Genomic DNA, 20,335 nt, shown 5'->3' on the forward strand with positions numbered 1-20,335 from the left:
AGAGAGGAGAGAGGAGAGAGGAGAGAGGAGAGAGGAGAGAGGAGAGAGGAGAGAAAGAGAGAAAGAGAGAGAGAGCAAGAGCAGGCAGGGAGATATCCTTTAGAAGCACAGTCACAGGGAGTGGAAGAGGTTTAGGGAAACACCATCAGAGAGAGGAATCTAATCTCTTAATCTCCACTCATCCACAAGAGGCCCAGGGGTGCATACAGAAATGCCTGAGGTACCTGAAGGTCTCAAATAGCAGGTTCCAGTGAGCCACTATGAGGGAGAGATACAAGCAAGCATCTCCTAGAGGAAGGAGAAGAGAGACAAGCCGTTAGACAGCCTTAGAGACACAGTAAGCTTCAGGAAGGAGCTGAGAGACAGAGCTAAGGAGGCAGCTGGAAGCAGAGAGAGGAGATGGACAAGCGAGACAGAGCAAGCTCCAGGGTGGAGCTCAGAACATGGGAGGGAGAACAGGGTGAGAGAGAGGAAACCGGCAAGTCTCTTGGTGACAAGAATTTCAATTCTGGTCATCCACAAGTGGTCAGGGTGTCCCCAAGTGGACCGAGACACTTGTCAGAGAGAAATGTCCAAAATCACAAAGGATAGGCATCTCTTTCATGTGATGGGGTCCCAGTAGGGAGAGAGAAGCTGTCTGATAGATACACCAGCATGAGTTCTGTAGCAACAGACAGAGAAGGAGGCTTCAAGGAGGAAATGGGTAGAAATAAGAAGCCGCTGAAGAAGCAGGGCTCTAAATATTTGGAGTTGGACATGGTAGATGTCAGAAAACAGAAGAAACAAGTATTCTATACCTTAGGAGAGTCAAATCAGAAGCTCGGTTTGCTTAGGAGAAGCTGAGCCCCTTGTTGGGCACCAGCTATATAAACTGTGACATGACTTAACCACTCTACAGTGTGGTGAAGCGGGAGGTTTTTATTGTGGACATGAGAGAAAGAACAGCCAGAGGCATCTGAAAGAGTGAAAACCAGAGAGAAAGAAATAGACTTAACACTGCCAGGAGTCTGAGCCTGGTCATAAATATTTGCTAAAAAGGACAATAGTGGGGGATGGCGACAGAGAAATCAGTGAGAGAAGCAGGGGTGGGGCCCAGTGAGAAGAGCTGGGTTAGGAGTCCTATGAGTGACTGATGGGGAGGAAGCCCATGAGCTGGGAGCAGTTTAGGATAGGGGAGGTGGTGAGAAGGGCTAGGATGCTGGCTAGCATGAACTTTGAAATGTGTAACAAGTACTTGTGATACCGGCATACACTTTGACATACTGGCCCTTCTGCCAGAGATAAGGGCAATGGACTCCTTTGGCTGGCTTTTATCTAATTTCCAGAAATCCTATAGGCCAGGTAGAGCTCATTTCTAGACAGTTGGACAGCTGAGCGGTCTTTTGGAGTTTGGGGGGAATTGGAGTTTCTTTTGGACACAGCAGTTTGCTGATTTGCATCTGATATCTAGAATATACCAAGAGTTTGGAATGGTAAAGGCTCTTATACTTGGTACCTTATGAAGGGGTGGAAAAAATTCCTTTTGGTTCTTTAAGAAGCGATTCATAATATTTGTCCTTTAGAAATGTCTTTAGGAAATTTTGAGACTCTCCTCAGTGCAAAGTTCCTAGTCCCCACTCCTTCACTGTAGTGTGGGTGGCCTGGAAAAGCTCTAGGCTCTTAGAATAACATTAATGAAGTAACAGGAGGCAAAAGGCCTGGAGCTATGCTCAGCTTAGGGGTAGCTGTGTCTTTACCACAGGATGTGTGCCTCAAGCACCCAGGAAACAGCCTTTCTAAAAGAAGACACACTCATACACGCATGCACATGTAAAGTTTTACACACATATCAGTACATAAATGTTAAAATTAAGTATAATTTGTTATATTTATGATTTATGGCCTAGGAAATTAAAGTTTACTAGACAGTATTATAAAGTCAGACAAGTAAAATTGTAATAATGATCCTGTCACCTCCATAATCCTTGCGGCATGCTATAGTACCTTGCATCCCTCCCATGAGACGCAGAAGTATTCTTACTCAGAACCTGGACTTGCCCAACACCATGCCTCCATTTTTCTAGCATTGTGTTACCTCGAGTCTCTCCTAAAATATGACTCCACATGTAGTATGGCTTCCTCCGTTGTAGCATGTGTGTGTGTAGTGTGTCTCTGTGTGTGTGTGTGTGTGTAGTGTGTCTCTGTGTATAGTGTGTATGTGTGTTTTGTGTGTGTGTGTGTAGTACGTCTCTGTGTGTATGTGTGTAGTGTGTGTGTGTGGGTATCTGAGTGTGTAGTGTATGTGTATGTTTCTGTGTGTGTATGCCTCTGTGTGTGTATTATGAAGTGGTCATTAGAAGGTTTACCCTGCAGTTTTTAGGGATGGCACCCAATCACACACCAGACAGCGGCTTTCCTCATATTTCTTAGAGCAGATGTTAAAAATGGCTGAAGAAGATGAGAGGTGATTTAGAGAGCAAGCAGAAGAATCCCACAGCTGTGGGTATTTTGGTTCGTTTTGAAAGGTTGGCAGAGACAGCTGTTGAATTTTCACTTCAATCATTTTCTTTAAAACAACTCTAGAAACATGAAATGTTTTTTGATTTTTGAAAGGGCTTTATTTATCCCAGAAGGGACACGAAAGTTTTATGAATACAATAAGGAGATTAAATATAAATTAAAGCATTAACAAGTGTAGAAAATCCAAGTTTTGTGGGTTCTGACGCATTGGATTTTTTTTTTTCTAACTAAGCCATCTTCTCAGCCCAAAACCCAAGTTTTAAAATCATAGCAAGACTGAGAAGCAAGAAATAAGTTGATGTCTGGAGGCCGTCAGCATCCCTCGCCAAATACTACTGCTGTTTACAATAGACAGAATTATTGCCTTTAGAGCCAATGGAGACTTTAATGTACGATTTTTCTTTTTCTTCTGACACTGAGATTACAGGAAGGTCAAAGGTGATAAAGAACTGACAACCAGAGCCTGGTACTACTTCTTAGTAAGCTCTTGGAGAGCGAATAGTCTCGGGGTGAGAGCTGCCAGTGTATCAGAGGCTGGGGACTCCAGCATGCTCAGTGGAGAGGCCAATCACCACAATCCGGTTGCCGGCTGGAAAGAATCACTGTTTTTCAGAGATAATTAGAAACTTGAAGAAGGAAATCCCCCTGCAAAAGCCCCTTCTAACTTATGTGCTTTGGGTGAATTCTCTTGGTTCTAAAAGTCCCTCACTAAGCACATGTTTTATACGAGGTACCAGAGAGCACTTACTAAAGAGAAACAAACAGCATGGGATTTAAAGATGCAATGAAATCATGCAATAAAAATGATCTTGGAACCAGGTTTAAGATAGTGAATCCATCTCTTCTTCTTTTTGAATAAGTAAATATTTAAAAATTGCCCAGAGTGAAATTAAACATAAATTCTGAAAAATAAAGTCATTTTTTAAAAAAAATCAGCCTTATGGGAACATCTAAAAATTTTACTTACAGCTTCTGAGCCTTATCCACACAGGTACATAATTGTAAGTTTAATCAGCGTGATGTATGCTCTGTTCTCTGACACTCAATATATATGGTAACCGGCTTATGGTTCTTAAGGTAATGATCACCTCACGGTTTTTACTTGATATTTTACAGAGAGGGTATTTATTAAATGACCTTGAATTAGCATAATTTTATTTATTAATTTTATATTTTATAAGAAAATGTTTTGGGTGTAAGAAGTACCTCGGTGGTAGTGTTTACCTAGCATGTACCAGGCCTGAATTTGATCCCAGCTCAAACAAGCAAACAAACAACTCAGTCAATTCCACAAAAAAGAAAGCAGTGAATAGAAGTGCTTGCTGGCAAACCTTCCAACCAAAGCTGGCCCCACATGGTGTGAAAGAGAGCTGTCTTGCAGCTTGGACCTCCACTAATGCAGATACACTCACAGACACACATGCATGCATGCATACAGGCACACATGACACATGCACATTCATGTAAGTACCACTGCCTGTAGTCTTGTTTTATTTTTGCTGTGGGAGCACAAAAGTGTGTTTGTATAACTCATAAAAGCAGAAAGAAAACCCACTTAATTACCTACCAGTATCCACCCCACCCCCCAAAATCATTGCTGTCAAATAGGAGAGGGGGCTTGGGAGCTGGGTCCATCTCAAAAACTGCTGCTATGCAAGTACGAAGTTGATAGTTGTAAAATCGAGCAATCTTTCTTTTTTAGGAAGGAAATGACTGGCCATCTTCTCTAACCACTGCTCCTCCATGTACACAGCCCCATCACCCCACAGTCATGAGAATTTAGAAGCAGCAACCACAATTTGTTCAAGCAATTGTCCAAACCCCACTCAGTGCAGATGCTTGGAAGGGGCAGTCTCTGTGACCATAGCAGAGTATGATCACCAGGAGGTAAGAAGGCAGTTCAGTTCAACACAGCTAAGTAGCCGGTGTTGGTTCCTACTTTGGGAGTCTGACCCTGAGATGTTTATTTTAGGCACATTTAAGCATGGCAAAATTGGGTGAAAACTTTCCTGGTGATAATTAACTCAGTCCTGTGTACACAACAAAGCTTAAGACATGACTACACAGAAAGTTCCTTATGAAAAACATATGACATCTTCCATAAAGATGGGTTCTATACTACATGTGACACCTTTCATAAAGATAGGGTCTGTAGATGGATTAGCTTACAATAAGGGTCTGGGGGGAGAATCCACTGTGGTCCCAGCCATGAGGCATAAAGCACATAAAACAATGCAGATGGGTCCCTGGGCCCCACATGGTGTGTGTGTGTGTGTGTGTGTGTGTGTAAATTTTTTCAAAGAAATAGGCTGTACATTATTTGAAACTGTTTTGTTTAACACACATAATGTGCTATGTAAAATACATAGATATGAATTTATTTATACACTTACTATTATTGTTAGTTGGAACCATTTAAATGGTAAGTGTTTTTGATCTATGTTGGAAAACACATCAGGGCTAGTGTAGCACACAGGGCTGTTCCCCTATGGCTTAGTCCGATCTGGCCCCCAGTTCCAGGTGTGGCAGCCCAGCTCAACAAAGTCCACTCCTATTTAGTTATCCTGACTCTCTGAATCACTGCTAGAGCTCAAGCATTTTTACCAAAATGCACCATGTATGATTCTGGTATTTGTTAGAGCTTTTGTGTATTACCCAATAATTCTGACATCTATCTGGGTTTCTGAGAGCAGTTTTAGGAAGTTTGCTTTTAAAGTGTCCATAATGCTGTTTTCCATTTGCAGCATACTTTGAAAACTTCACCTTATTATGTAAGTGTTCTTGCGGCCATAATTTGCGAGTGTAGTAAGATAAAAAGGAATGCTTCTAGCTTATTTAAAATGCATGCTGATGGGATAATCTGGAAGACAGACAACCCAATTTGAAAGGGACACAATTTACCCTAGAACCTATGTTTTCACTCATCTATTTGAACTTTGGAGTTAAAAATGTCCACTTTCAAGTTGTAGATTTGAAAGCAAACTTTCTAAAATGTGAGTGGGGAAAAAAAAAAAAGAATCTTCTCCAATTCTTTCCCGGGAGGAAACTAAGAACACTGCATCATTAGATTTGTCTTTTTCCTCCTAGTTATTAAAACACACACACACACACACACACACACACACACACACACACAAAACAAAGGAACAAACAAAAACCCGATTCACAGAAGACAGTCAATCCACACTTCTCTCCAGGTATAAAAGCAAACATATTTCTTTATTCCCAGTTCTAAAGAAGTACTGAGTGTCAACTAAGTGACTTTATTTTGCTGTCTCATTGATAACCGGAAGGACTTGTCAGGACATGGGTAAGAAGGCACAGCATATTTTTTATCGCAAGTATTCTGTAGAAATGATGTCCAGAGACACATCAGAAAGACCGCCCACCATAAACTGCAGTCGCAAGTTTATAAAGTTTGTAGTGAATAATGTGACAGAGCTTTCTATTCAGTCAACAGTTCTTTCCCGTATAACTTTAAACGGACCCTGTACTTTTTGTCCAGTTTGCTTAAAGAAGACAGACTTTCCATCATGATGAAGCAAATCTGGTAGGACCAGAGATGGTAGAGCTGGACTCAGAGCACCAGGGGAAATAGATAGCTCTGACCACACAAAGTCAAGCGGAGAAAATCAACTAAAAAGGGATTGTATTTGTGATCCTTAATTCAGCAAGCTGATAGGACTGCCATCAAAACCAAATGACAAAAAAAACCCAAAAACAAAAAACCACAAATGTTCATGAAAGATCAAGTGCTAATCACTCAAACACAAACTTTTTTCTTCTCTGAGACATTAGGTGGTTCCTGTTTCAGATTTACTACTGTTATCTCAAAGTTCCTAATCTTATCCCTGAACACAAACCAGAAACCTTTGCAGAACTTCAGACTTCATACAGTCTTGCAGCCCCCAAAGTTGCCTCTTTTCATTTGTTGTACAGTGAATTCATACTCTGAGCAACCAGCATCATTCACATTTTGATGAATTTTTAAAAAGAAATTCTTGTCTTTATTTTGTTTTATCTTTGTTTTGTTTTGTTTCTCCCTCTCCTCTCTTGAGACAGTATCTCTGCATGTAGGAACCAGTCTAGCATCAAACTGGCAATCCTCCTGCTTCAAACTCCCCAGGATCTGAAATTATAAATGTACTTTGCTATGGCTGGGTCAGACATATTCTCCCCTCCTCGTCCTTGTCCTCCTTGTCCTCCTCGTCCTCGTCCTCGTCCTCCTCGTCCTCCTCGTCCTCGTCCTCCTCGTCCTCCTCGTCCTCGTCCTCGTCCTCCTCCTCCTCCCCTTCCTCCTCCTCCTTCTTTCCAAATTCCTCAACTTCTAGACCAATAGCATAGCCGTGTTTTTCTGTAGTAACTGTGCACTATCGTCTTACTGAAAAAGATGCTCTTGTGGCTTTGACTAGGAGTAAGATTTTACTGATTAAAATGGAGACAATGCTTCACTGTGTCACTACAGAGACACTGTGTCACTGAAGTCTGTCTTCAGTCTATGCTGGTGTCAGAACAGTGCGGAAGAGTGTGGCTGAGCCAGACATCTAGCAACTCATTCTTGCCATTTACAGGGCTGACATTTTCACTACCCAAAACCTTTTTTTCCCCTTCCACTTAAAAAAATAAAGTCTTTTCCTGTTTGTTTTGAACCTGAGTGGGGGGAGTAGCTTCTTTCTTTCTTTCTTTCTTTCTTTCTTTCTTTCTTTCTTTCTTTCTTTCTTTCTTTCTTTCTTTCTTTCTTTCTTTCTTTCCTTCCTTCCTNTTTCTTTCTTTCTTTCTTTCTTTCTTTCCTTCCTTCCTTCCTTCCTTCCTTCCTTCCTTCCTTCCTTCCTTCCTTCCTTCCTTTCTCTCTCTCTCTCTCTCTCTCTCTCTCTCTCTCTCTCTCTCAAATCTAGTTCAGCCCTTAAAATCCTTTGCCCTACTTATCCCCAGGCACCAGCCATATTTACCAGAAGGTTCGGGTCTTTAAGTCACCTGGGTGTCACTGGGCTTTTCACTGGCTTGTTACTTCTTGAGTGCTGACATGTCATGGGAAGATGTGGTGAGCTCGTCCTAGAGCGTGCCATGGCACAGGGGCTGGTCCTCCTGGGTGTGCTCATTCCTCTACCATGTCTTCTGTTTGATAACTTGAGTGGCTCTGAAAAGCACTTCTCCACTAGGCTTCAGGCCAAGAAAACGCCCACTGGTATCTGTTTCTCATAATCTGTTAACAGGAACGGGTACCCACAATCATTCCTTGTGAGAATTCCAGGGCAACAAATGTGAAGACTCAGGCATCTATGTTCCAGATCCACAACTCTACCAGACACACTACAACATAGCCATGGCTGTTCATACAAATGCTGCTCCACCTGGAGAGAGGACCAGCAAACTGCGGTCAATAGGCAAGCCTCCCATCCCTCCCTACCAGTCACATCTCTGACTTTCGTGGCTCGCCTACATTTTCCCACCCTAGACTAGGTTCTTGAGCCCAACTTCTGGATCTGAGAGAAATCCTCTCAAAAATACCCCCTTCTGCCAAGCATGTTTTTGTTTTGAAGGTTCTTCATAAAACTAGCATGCTGACTTTCGTCCAGAATTGTGGAAAAACAATTACTAGTGTGCCTAAATGAAGCAAAAGCAATGAAGGAAATCCTTACAAGCATGCATCAGAGCCCAGGGCAGACTTGGAACAGAAGTGATGAACTAGAATCCTTTGTGAAGCACTCTCAGATCTGGGCTTTTGGAAAAGTCATTTCTCAAATGTTGTGTTCAGTTTTAACTATAGCTAAGTCAGTAATGATTCCTCGTGAGTACTTTACTGTAACTGAAGAAGTGGTGCATGCGAATGAACGGAAAAGGGCCGGGCAAGTGTCACAGGCAGGACGCAAATAAGGATGGATACTCTCACATCATATGGGTGCAAGACATTCAGAAAAGGAGAGAGAAAAAAACAAACCTTCTGATTTGTAGGAGTGAAGAGTAGACTACAGATTAAAGTCTGTAGGTAATGAAAGATTCAAGGAGATACTCTTTATAATGATTTATTTATAATTGTGTGTATGTGCGTGGACATGTATATGTGAGTGTGGGTGCCCATGGAGGCCAGAGAGGGTTACAGATCTCCTGGTACTGAAGTTACAAGGGGTTGTGAGCTGCCTGGCTTAGCTCCTGGGAGCCAAACTCTGTTCCTCTGTGAAAACAGTGTGTGTATTTTAACTGTGGACCCCTCTCCAGCCTGAAGGAGATCCCTTTTTAAAATCTGGCTTGAAGCTGAGCAGATGTCATGATTCCTTTCTAACCCTGATGTTCCAGGGCTGTGTGTGAGTGCAGCACAGGAGATATAGATGCCCTCTGTGACTATGAGAGCCAAAACTCTCATTCTCTTTGTGGGTCTGGAGCCTTAGAGAGCTAGGCCCCAGCTTGACTCTACCGATTCTCCCATATATAGCATAGGCTCTGTAACTTAATAGCCTTCTTTTTTAATTAAAAAATTCTCTCTTTAATACAGTATGTTTTGACCATGTTTCCACTCACCCAACCTCTCCCAGGCCTTCCCCATCTCCCTATCCACCCAATTCTACAATTTCTCTCTCTCTCTCTCCAAACAAACAAACAAACAAACAAACAAACATCAAATAAACTCCTACAGAAACACAGAAATGAAATTCAAAACAAATAAGCAAAAACACCAACAAGACCAAAAACCAAAATGCCCAAAGGAAATATAAGGCCATAACAAAACAAATACAGACATTTTGTGCTGGCCAGATACTCTCCAGTGTGACACCCTTGAGCTCGTTTATAAACAACAACAAAAGCAATCTTTTTATTTTGAGATGGTCTCCCTATATCGCTAGGCTTGGATGGAACTTGCTTAGAAGACCAGCAGACTTGAACTTGTGGCCTCAGCCTGAGTAACTAGGGCTATAACACTGCACTACCAGGCTTCCCTGGATGAGGTTTGACTTCCAGTTCAGGACTTTAAAATTAAAGCAGAATGAAGTAGAGAAGAGAGGAACATTTCTTTTAGAAAGCTTCAAAAGATAGAATATATGAATACTTTTCTTTTTTTTCATTTTTATTAGATATTTTCTTTATTTACATTTCAAATTTTATCCCCTTTCCTCATTTCCTATCCAACCCCCTCCATCCCACCCCCACCTCCGTTCACTAACCTGCCCACTTCTGCTTCCGTGTCCTGGCATTCCCCTACACTGGGGGATCAACCCTATAAATGCCCTGTCTTTGAATTTCAATGTGTCATTTTCTTGTTTCTATGGAAAACCAGAATTGACAGGAAAGAGAAGCAATTTTTGCTGACACCAGCCTTACTTACTCCTTACCTCAACCAATGTGGCTGTTGCTAGGAATCGTTACTCCTCCTCCACTCAATGGGTTAGACTCAGTTTTGATCATTGTCACCAAAGAATATTGATCGATGCTCCTAGCCTTTGAGGTATTTCTCTGACTTGAGATTTCTTTTTCTCTCTTTCTCAAGTCTCCATAATCTGCCCATGTGTGTATTTGTGTGTGCATGTCTGTGTGTGTATATGTATAAGTGTGTGTGTGTATGTGTGGTTTGAGTGTGTATCTGTCTGTCTGTCTGTGTATGGAGTTTGGAGGTCAACATTAGGCATTTACCTCAATCATTCTTCACCTTATTTTCTTGAAAGAAGTTTTTCACTGTCTCTGGAGCTTGCTGAGTCACTAGGTTGGCCTGACTGCATTCCCAGGAATTTCCCTGTCTCCCTCTTTTTCCCCAGTGCTGGCACATGGCTTTTTATGAGGGTTCTGGAGCATCCAACTCAGGTCTTCATGCTTGCCTCCCAAACACTTTACGAACTGGGCCACCTCCTAGATCTAGTTTATTTCCATGTGTTGCCAATTTCTGGAATGTCAAATGGTTTAGTTCATCTCTCATTGGCCAGCAGGACTTTGACACAGCCATAGAGTACAGAGCCATAAGAATTTAAATAGCTTTTGTGCAAAACCTCTCTTATTTGAACAATTCATGTTGGGTATATTTCCCAATAAATTACTATTCCCTAGTGCCCCCCAGTTCTGTCACCATAGCTGATGGCTATTCAATCTGAAAGAAGACCCAACATCAACTGGACCAGTACCCTATCTATTGCTGCTGAGGAAGCAAGAGACAGAAACTGCCATTCTGAAAAGAGAAGTTGATGATAATAAATATAGTTTATTTAAGCTGCCCTGTTAGAGATGTCTTAAAGGAAAGAGTACAGATTTGAGTGTGTTTTAAAAGCAATAGGTTGTGGGTGTAGCGTGGTGGCTGATAACTTGCTAGACTCCATGAGGTCCTGAGTTCAATTCCCAGCACCACAAAAGGAAAACTAAAAGGACATGCAAATATAAAGTGTGAAACATCCCTGCATATTATCTTGCTATAAAGCACACATTTATGTGCAAGTCTGCCTTTGGGAACTTACCTTCTTCCCATCAGTAATTGATTGTATATATAGTTACCAGAACGTGGCTTAACAAATGTCTATTGGGTTGAGTTGACAATACTTTGGGCACGGTGCTGGCATTCTTAGGCTCAGTTCTTCTCATCTTTGTAGCACTTCTTCTTGTCCTTTACACAAGTACAGAAAGTCAGTCTTATTCTACATTATGCTCATTCATCTCTGAGTACAGGCAAAGAGCACTATACTGAGAGCTGGAAAACTTTAGAGACATTCTAGCTGTCCCTTTTTCTAGTGAGAAAGTCCAGAGAAGTCCAATGTTTCCTGACACTTTAGTCTCACTTTTCCCTATTTGAAATCTGGATGTCAGAGATGCATCCTAAAATGCATCTGTCCCAGAAGAAAATATGGATACCACAGAGGATCTAAAATGTACTTAGAGAAATCCTAACAAAGGGACCATGCAGCTTGTTGCCTCTACATGCTTTCGTACTTTTTTTTTCTTCTTATTTTCCTAAGCAAAGATAAATTGGAAATAATTTTATTTGGGATTGTGGGTTTATGTCTTCAGGAGAAAAGAATTAGACATAGATTTAAAGATTTGTTCTCCATAAAGAAAAGAAATATTACACACACACAAGGGTAAAGAGATTTCTAAGGATTTAGTGGGAAGTTTATTGTATCTTTGAAACAGTGAGACATTGATTCTGTGACTGGGAAGCAAGAAGGAAGCACAGGCATACTCTGCCTAAGAATCAAGTCTGATCTGAGTGACTCCTTATAGCTTCATGATTAACCTGTAAAGAGAGAAAATATTCATCTCATTAACAGGTGAAGAAATCAAGGCACAGAAAATTCAGTCACTCTTGGTAGGAACTAGATTTCAAACTCTGTTTACTTTGGTTTGTTTTCCCCTCTCTTTTGTTGTGGAGACTTAATGTCAGTAGTAACAGTAGAAATACCACTGCTCACAGGAAACATTCTTACTAGTTACCATGCATTGTGCTCAGAGCTTTGAATGCATGGTTCTATTTAATCGTCACTACAGACCTGTGAGACAGTGGATATTTCTACCCACTGTTCAGATGAAGAGTCGGAGCCTGGGAGGCAGTATGGATTCTCAGACCTCCCCTCCACCACCCATGTATGGAACAATTATGTGGAGTCCACGCTGTGTTTCTAGTGTGGGCTAGAAAAACCTGCGGTTGAACCTGCCAAGCCACAGGGTACTCATCTCCTGGCAACCACCAGCATGCCTTGGTTTAGCCTGACACGTATTTCCCATGTTGCTTGGTTCAGAAATCACTAACGTCCTTATTCTGCTTCTCTTTTACAGGTGCTTGCTGGCTCACAGTTAAGTGTCCATACTGAAGATACTGATAGCATCTCCGAGGGTTTGAAGTTGAGGAGGAGGGTTCGTGAAACTGACAAAAACTGCTCGGAAGGATTATATCAAGTGGGCCCATTTTGCTGCCAACCATGCCAACCTGGTAGGTCACAGGAATCATCGAGAGATGAGCGTGAGAAGCAGGGTGAGGGATTGAGATGCCCTATATGAAAGAATGTGTTGGACCATTATACAGCTATTGGCTGCGCTATAGGGTAGAGCATTACAAAGAAGGTGGAGGGGGACTATAAAATTGTTTTCCAAGCACATTTCTTTCATCTTTATCATATTTGTCTGGGCTGCTTCTAAAAGAACATCATTTACAGATGATGTACATAGCTGAAGTGAGAAAGAAGGTGCATCTTTAGTTCTATTTCTCACAACCTAAGGAAAATTCATTTGTGAGGATTAAAAAGCCTAAGGCATCTCAAATGCCTGGTGTTTGGATCTGAGGGGCTCCCTCAACAAGTGATTTGTAACCTCAGGGGTATGTGTTAGAGCTCCTTTCTTCAGTCTGACTCTATCGTTCTCTGGCCTGGCACTGAAGCCTGCAAAAACTACATTTCCGTTTTTCAGCTGAATAACCAGACGAACCAGAAGAGCAGTGAACAGCAGCCAACAGTTTCTCAAACATCAGTGTTTTGAAATGCAAATCAATTTCAGTTTGGAACTCTCTCAAGCATCAGGAAATGAGAGGCTAAGGGGAGCGTAATTCTGTAAACTTAGTTTCCACCTTTTGGGTTGACCACAGTCACATACAATTATCTGTCTTGGATGCACTGGGCAGATAAGAAGTCGGCTCAGTGGCATATAGGTTTGTTTGATAGGTCTCAGGCAATAGACTTTCAAAAAGCTTCCGTAAGTTTTATCATTAGCATCTCAGGCTTGTGGTACTCAAAGTGCAAAGCAGGTTAAGGTCATGCATATACAAAGACAATTTTACTAAGCCTAGCAGGAAAGTTTTTCTTATAATACAACCCACATATACCTAAGCTCCTAAACACTTACTCTTTTCCAAACAGGAATTGGAAATCATTGACTTTTTTTTCTTTTAACTTGTCACAGACAACTAATTTATGAGTTAAAATCTGTGTTTATACTTTGAAAGTTTGATACAAACTATACTTCACATGCTTAACATTTAAAGTACAAACTAAAACAAAGGCAATGCGTTTTGCATACTAAGGTTTCTAAGACTTTTGTCTGTGTGCTTTGTTTTACTCTAATTTTGTCTTGTTGGCATTTCAAAGGGGAGTCTTAGGCCTGGTGTTTGGATCTGAGGATGCTCTCGCACCACTGTGGGGTGTAAATGGTGCAAACATTTAAGAAGGAAAAGAGAACATGGGTGGAGAACCCAGCGATGTTTTTATTTGCTGACACAGTAATGGATTAATTGATCTGGAAATGCCTTAAAGATTACAAGTATTTAATGTATATGGCATTTCAGTTTGATACCCAACAGGGTAGGGTTTGGCTTGTAAATTCTGGAGTAATAGAAGCCTGGGATAGTTTATATTCACCAGATTCTAAGTGCCTCAGCCTTTATTTTATTTTTCTAACTTAGTCCTTAGTTGTACGATTTCTTTTAGCAGTTGCAACCTGGCATTCTGGCTGTGTTAACGGTTTTTTCTCTGTCTCTTCACTAATGCATCCCAACTGCCATTGCACACGCACTCACAGCTCTCTCCACCTGCCTTCTCCCTGGCTGAATTATTTCACATTTACCAAGAGTTACGTTAGTTTCGAGTTTGTTTATAGCATTGATGATCTGATTGATAGTAACATAGAATACTTATTACTGATGATTAACAACCCAGTGAATAGCAAATATTGGGAAATGACCAAGTTTTTTTTTTTTTTTTTTTTTTTAAGAAAACTAGGCTGAGCATTTTGGAGACCATCCGAAATTCAGCCTGTTGGAGTGATTCAACTTTCTTTTCATCAAAAAAGAAGAGAATTGGGAGAAGAGGGTGGGGTGGGTAAAGAAGCCAAATGGAAATTGCAGGGGATGCTTTGGGTGGATGCAACTTTAATGAAGAGACTATAACTTATCTCTATGTCAAACGATTGACATACTTATAGAGAGACTCTTTAAAATGAAAACACAATGTAGACTTTTTCAGTGATTCCATCTGTGAACTGGTGCTTTTGATTGATTAAAATACACTGTATGCTTACAGCAATTTTTAAAATTGGAAATCGATTCTTCTTTTCTACAATCATCCCAACCAGTGTCCTCTCCCTCCACACTTCCTGTCTTCCCTCCCCACCACCAGCTGCACCTATTCCCTTCAGAAAAGAACAGGCCTCCAAGAGACAACAACCAAACATGACAACCCAGCAGGAGGAAAGCAGAGTAGGCAAGAGGGTCAGAGATACACCCGCTTCCACTGTTAGGAATCCCATAAAAACTCCAAGATAACAGGCATGACATATATGCAGACCTGGGGCAGACCCAGGAGGGTCTGTGCTTGCTTCCTCTGTCTCTGTGAGCCCATATGATCCCTGCTTCGTTGACTCAGTAGGCCATGTTCCCCTGGTATCCAACTCTGCCTCTGCCTCCTACAGTCTTCCTCCCTTCCCCCTTCCATGAGGTTCCCAGAGCTCTGAGAGGAGCGACACAATGGAGACCTCCAATTCAGACTCTTTCTCTGCATAGTATATGGCTGTGAGTCTCCATACCCACTCCCATCTGCAACTGGGGGGAAGCCTCTCTGATGACAACTGGACAAAGGACCCATCTATGAGTATAGTAGAATATCGTTGGAAATCATTTTATTAATTTTTTTCTTTCTTTCTTTCTCTCTCTCTTTCTTTCTCTCTCTCTCTCTCTCTCTCTCTCTCTCTCTCTCTCTCTCTCTTTCTTTCTTTTTTTTGCCTGTTCTGTTTGGTTCTACCTTAGGTCTCTGAGTTATCCAGTCTCTGATTCCTGGCCATGTAGACAGTGTAAAGCATGGGCTCCCTCTCGTGGAGTGAGCTTCAAGTTAAACAAGACATTGGCTGGTCACTTCCACAAGTTCTGTGCCACCATTGCCCCAGCACATCTTGCAGGCAGGATACAAGTAAGTTGAGAGCTTTGTAGTTCGGTTGGTGTCCAGTTTTCTTTTCAGTAGCTTGCAGAGTACTTTCCTGCACCACAAAGACTAACCTGTAAGGATGAAGGGATGAAGGCCCTATGCAGGTACCAGCTTGACGTCTCTATGTTCAATGAGCTGGGTGGATGTTGTCCTCAGCAATGGTGCCCTCCCCACCACCACCACCCCCCCCCCCTCACACACACACACACCCGTCAGCTTTTGGAGAGCAACCCTCTGTTCTAGCATCAGTCTGGGTTGTTTAGGAATTCGCACAGGACCCCGTCAGGCAACAATTCAACCGGATGCAACCCAGTTCCACCACTGGATGCCTTGCCTGGCTAGAAAAGATGGCCAGTTCTGACTCTGTACCCTTCATTACTTGGAGTCCTCACTCAAATCACCCTCATCGATTCCAGGAAGAGTCCATCACACTAGGTCTCCACATCTCCCCCAAATGTCCACCAATTCCAGCTCTCTCTCCCCAAACTCTCTCCCTCCATCCCTCCCCATCTCCAACCTGATACCTCGCACTCCCATCCCCACCCATCCCAGTCCACCTGCAAAATATATTCTATTTCCCCTTTGCAGAGAGATCCATGAATCTCCCCCCAGAGTCCTCCTCTTTAACTAATGTCTCTGGGTCTGTGAATTGTAGCTTGACTATCATTTAATTAATAGCTAATATTCAGTTATAAGTGAATACATAATTGTGTTCGCACAAATACCATATTTGTCTTTCTGGGTCTGGGTTACCTCACTCAGGATGTTTTTCTAGTTCCATCCATTTGCTCACAGATTTCAAGCCAGAAATTTTTAACAGCTGAGTACACTACTCCATTGTGTGCACTACCACATCTTTCTCTTTCCATTTCTCTATTGATAGACATCTAGGTTGTTTATTGGCTATTACAAATAAAGCTTCAGTGAACATATTGGAGCAAGTGTCCTTGTGATAGCATGGAGCTTTGTTGGGGTAGAGCAAGAGTGGTATAACTGGACCTTGAGGTAGATTGATTCCCGATTTTCTGAAGACCTGCCATATTGATTTCTGTATGGCTGTACAAGTTTGCACTTCGCCAGCAATGGAAAAGTGTTCTCCTTGCTCCTCATCTCACCAGCATGAGCTCTCACTTGTGTTGTTGATCTTAGCCATTCTGATGGATGTAAGATGGAATCGCAAAGTAGTTTTAATTTGTATTCCCCTGATGGCTAAGAATGGTAAACATTTACTTAAGTGTTTCTCAACCATTTGAGATTCCTGTGTTGATAATTCTCTGTTTAGATCTGTGTCCCATTTGAAATTGGATTATTTGGAGGTTTATATAGATAGTTTCTTAACTTCTTTATATGTTTTGGATATTAGACTTCTATCTGATGTGGAGTTGGTAAAAATATTTTCCTATTCTGTAAGTTGCTGCTTTGTCTAATTGACAGTGTCCTTTGCCTTAAAGAAACTTTTCAGTTTCATGAGGTCCCATTTATGATGTTTCTGATTAAGATGCACTGTATACAAATACAAAACTTTAAAAAATAAATAAAAATTTAATACTTGAAAAGCCTTTATCACATCTTGATATCCAGTAGGATGAATCCAACAGTGCATTTCTTATATTATATACACACATATATACATACTTATTTGTTGCTTCTATATGTGTATGTATTGTGTATGTATAGACATACACACTTATCTGTTGCTTCTATACATGTATGTATATACACACACACTTATCTGTTACTTCTATATAGGTGTGTATGTATGTACACACACACTTATCTGTTACTTCTATATAGGTATGTATGTATATACACACACACTTATCTGGTGCTTCTAAACATGTATGTATGCATGTATATGTATATATATATATATATATATATATATATATATACATACATATATATGATATATTTTGGTTTATTTGTATACATAGAAATGCAACAAAATTAGACCATAAATATATCAAGGCAGCTGCTATGTAGGAGCTTTTAACATTTTCCTAGCTTTTCCAAATTTTCTGCAATAAATATGTGTGTGTTACTATCAGAAAATGATACATTTAGAAACCTTATGTTCAAGGAAATAACCATTTATTTTTTTGTATTTTTGTAAATTTAGATTGTGCACTTTAGAGGAAAGAACCTGTGGTTAATTGTATCCATATAACGCTAGGCATGTTCTACTACCTAGCTCTTGAGATATTTCAGTTCCCTTAAACAGCAGTGCCGTGCCGCCTGCAGGAAGCGCAGTGCCTCCTCTGTTCTGGTCCCCCTGCAAAGCACTACTGTGGGGCTGTCTGGCTCTGAGGCGCTATTTTAATTTTGCTCCAGACTCTCTTGCTTTACTTTTTAAAAGCAGACTTGCTTCTGTTTACTAAAAGGTTACAAAAGGTCACCCATATTTTCACTTTACTCATTGACTTATCAAGTAAATATTGTGCTTCGTCAGCAGGAATCCTATGAGGTAATTCACCAAGCCGTGCCCTAGGAAACACAGCATAGATTCCATTTGCTGCTGTGTCCATGTGGAGCAGATTTGACTGCGTTTGTCATTTGTATTCCTGGCTAGAGTTAATTGTTAGTTACACTGTTAATGACTAGATTTGCTAGTTACTGCATCTTGCTACATTTCCCTGTACATTTGCTGCACTGAGCCCATTACTCACTGACCCCAGCTTCTGGCTGCACTGGCTGCACTGGCTGCTGCTTAGCATCTCTGCCTGAGAAGGTGAATGCCCTGGAGGCTAATCTCTTGTCTTACTTCTAGTGGGACTTCCTTCAGTTCCTAGAACACCCTTAGCACGCAACAGGCATTTAGTAGACGCTTGTGAAATATGTGACCTTTTCAGGAGGCATTGCTCTATAATGCTTAATCATAGAAAAAGAATGACTTACTTTAATAAATCAAAGCAAAAGATGAATGGGTATTTCAAATTGTTCGTGATAATAACAAACAAACAGTAAACAAAATTTATTAGAGGTTTGTTTTTGTCTACAAAAGAAGTCCTGTGTTCCTGGAAAAGAAACTGAAAGGGGAGAGAAGAAAAACTGTGAATATTTATTCTGTGGCCTGGGCATGGTTCTGACCATAAAGACAGAGAAGTCCTCATTATTTGTGTGACAAAAACTTGGGCTTACAGACATGAAGTGCTCTATCAAAGATTTCACAACTACTTCAATTTTGATCAATATTTCTAGAAACTTCCAGTGCTCTTTTCCTTAAACTGCATTGTCTATGAGCAGGTTTTGTGGACTTTGAAAGACACAATGAGAATCAGAACACAGTGAGTTTATTCAGTAATCTCAGTGGCCAAGGACAGCCACCTCCATGATCTGGCCTCTCCTTCCTTTCACAGAAGTGCATCTGGTCACTTGAATTGACCCTTTACTCGTATGTTCCTGTGGCTAACTATCCTAATAATTTTTTTCTTTTGAGACAGGGTTTATTTGGGTAGCACTGGTTGTCCTGGAACTGGATCTGTAGACCAGGCTGCCTTGATTAAAGGCGTGAGCCACCACCATCCTGCTTAACTACCTTACTTTTATAAGAATATTGTTTGGCTTTTTATTGAAGGCTTCCTGGCTTTTTTTTTTCTTTTAACTTTCTATTGGTTCTTTGTGAATTTCCTATCATGCATCCCACTCCCCTCCCCCTTCCTTCATCTCTACCCTCCACCCTTGTAACCTCCAGGGCCTGAGAGGCAATCTTCTTGTGGAAGCTGTAGTGTCAATGTATCCCACAGTATTCCCTCTTGTCCACATTTCTTTCTTTGCAAAAGTTCGTTCCAATGACATACTGGTGTGGTATGAGGCCTTTGATTGGCTTCTCTTACTCTGTCAGTACTGAAACCTCACTGTGACTCCTCAGATAGCCTGTTGTTGCCCTGTATCATGGAGATACTGTAGTTTGGAGTCTGTAAGACTAGCCCCTTCATGTACTCTAACAGTTCATCCGTGGGATGGATGTGGAGGTGGGCCAATGCAAAGACCCTGATCTGGGTCCGAGAGGTATCTGAGCTGGTCAGCCTGACAGCTCCCATGTTCTCACACCCTCAGGCCTGGCTCAGCTGTACTCTGCTAGCCAGGTGAGATGCATAGCCTGCTCTCCCAAGAGTTGCTGTTAGTGAGGGATATGGCCAGTTCTCCTGCTCTCATAATCCTGGGCGAGGTCTCATGTCTGCCTTAGATGGTGATGGACAAGGGAAGGGAAGAGGGTGTCTTTCCCTCATCCGTGCCACCACTCAGCAGACAGGAGGTAGAACTGGCTCTCCTCCACTCATGCCCTTAGGGCCGGGAGGCTCACCTGCATCTTCCACACCCAGGGCCAGCTCTCTTGTGTTGCCCAGGCAAGGTGCAGGGCTGGCTCTCCCAAGGGCGGCAGCAGATAAAGGGCAGGGACAGATCTTCTCTTGTGATCCTGTTGGGGTCCAGCTCTTCAGCCTGCCACCAGAGGCTGGGCAAAAGGGAGGTGAGGGGATCTCTCCTTTGTTGAAGCCACCACACAGCAGACAAGAGACAGAACTGGGTCTCCCACATGCACACTCTCCCTCACCCGTAACCCCAACATGGTGGGTCAGCTCTACTGTGCTGCCCAGGAGAGATGCAGTGAGTGTGCTGCTGAGTGCCACAGGTGGTGAGGGGCAAGCGAGTATCTCTTCCTGCTGGCTCTGGATGTGATTTTTTCCCCCCAAATAGCTGTCTGTCTTTTACATTGCATTTGCATATAATCAGCCTAACACAGCGTCTCCTGATGTTAAGATTCTTTATTATCATCCTTACATACTTTGCCTAATGTTAACTTGGAGACTGCCCTGACTCCAGAAATTCAATTCCTTCCTTCCTTCCTTCCTTCCTTCCTTCCTTCCTTCCTTCCTTCCTTCCTTCCTTCCTTCCTTCTTCCCTTCCTTCATTCCTTCTTCCCTTCCTTCCTTCTTCCCTTCTTTCCTTTCTTCTTCCCTTCCTTC

At 41.8% G+C, this 20,335-nt stretch overlaps 1 protein-coding gene across 3 annotated transcripts in view; it reads left to right on the forward strand.

Annotated features, from left to right (window-relative positions):
* Fas (Fas cell surface death receptor) overlaps window positions 1-20,335 on the forward strand; it is a 35,089-nt gene that overhangs the window by 1,240 nt on the left and 13,514 nt on the right. The window contains exons 2-3 of one of the 3 annotated variants that reach the window (XM_021151978.2): window positions 12,244-12,397; window positions 14,167-14,477. In XM_021151978.2, coding sequence (XP_021007637.1) covers window positions 12,244-12,397; window positions 14,167-14,174 — 162 coding nt within the window. In that variant the 3' untranslated portion in view covers window positions 14,175-14,477. Of the gene's footprint in view, window positions 1-12,243; window positions 12,398-14,166; window positions 14,478-15,196; window positions 15,357-20,335 lie in introns of those variants that run through there. The other 2 variants (XM_029472879.1, XM_021151977.1) reach the window with 2 other exon arrangements.

Source organism: Mus caroli, chromosome 19 (assembly GCF_900094665.2).
Source record: "Mus caroli chromosome 19, CAROLI_EIJ_v1.1, whole genome shotgun sequence".
NCBI classification, from domain to species: Eukaryota; Metazoa; Chordata; class Mammalia; order Rodentia; family Muridae; genus Mus; species Mus caroli.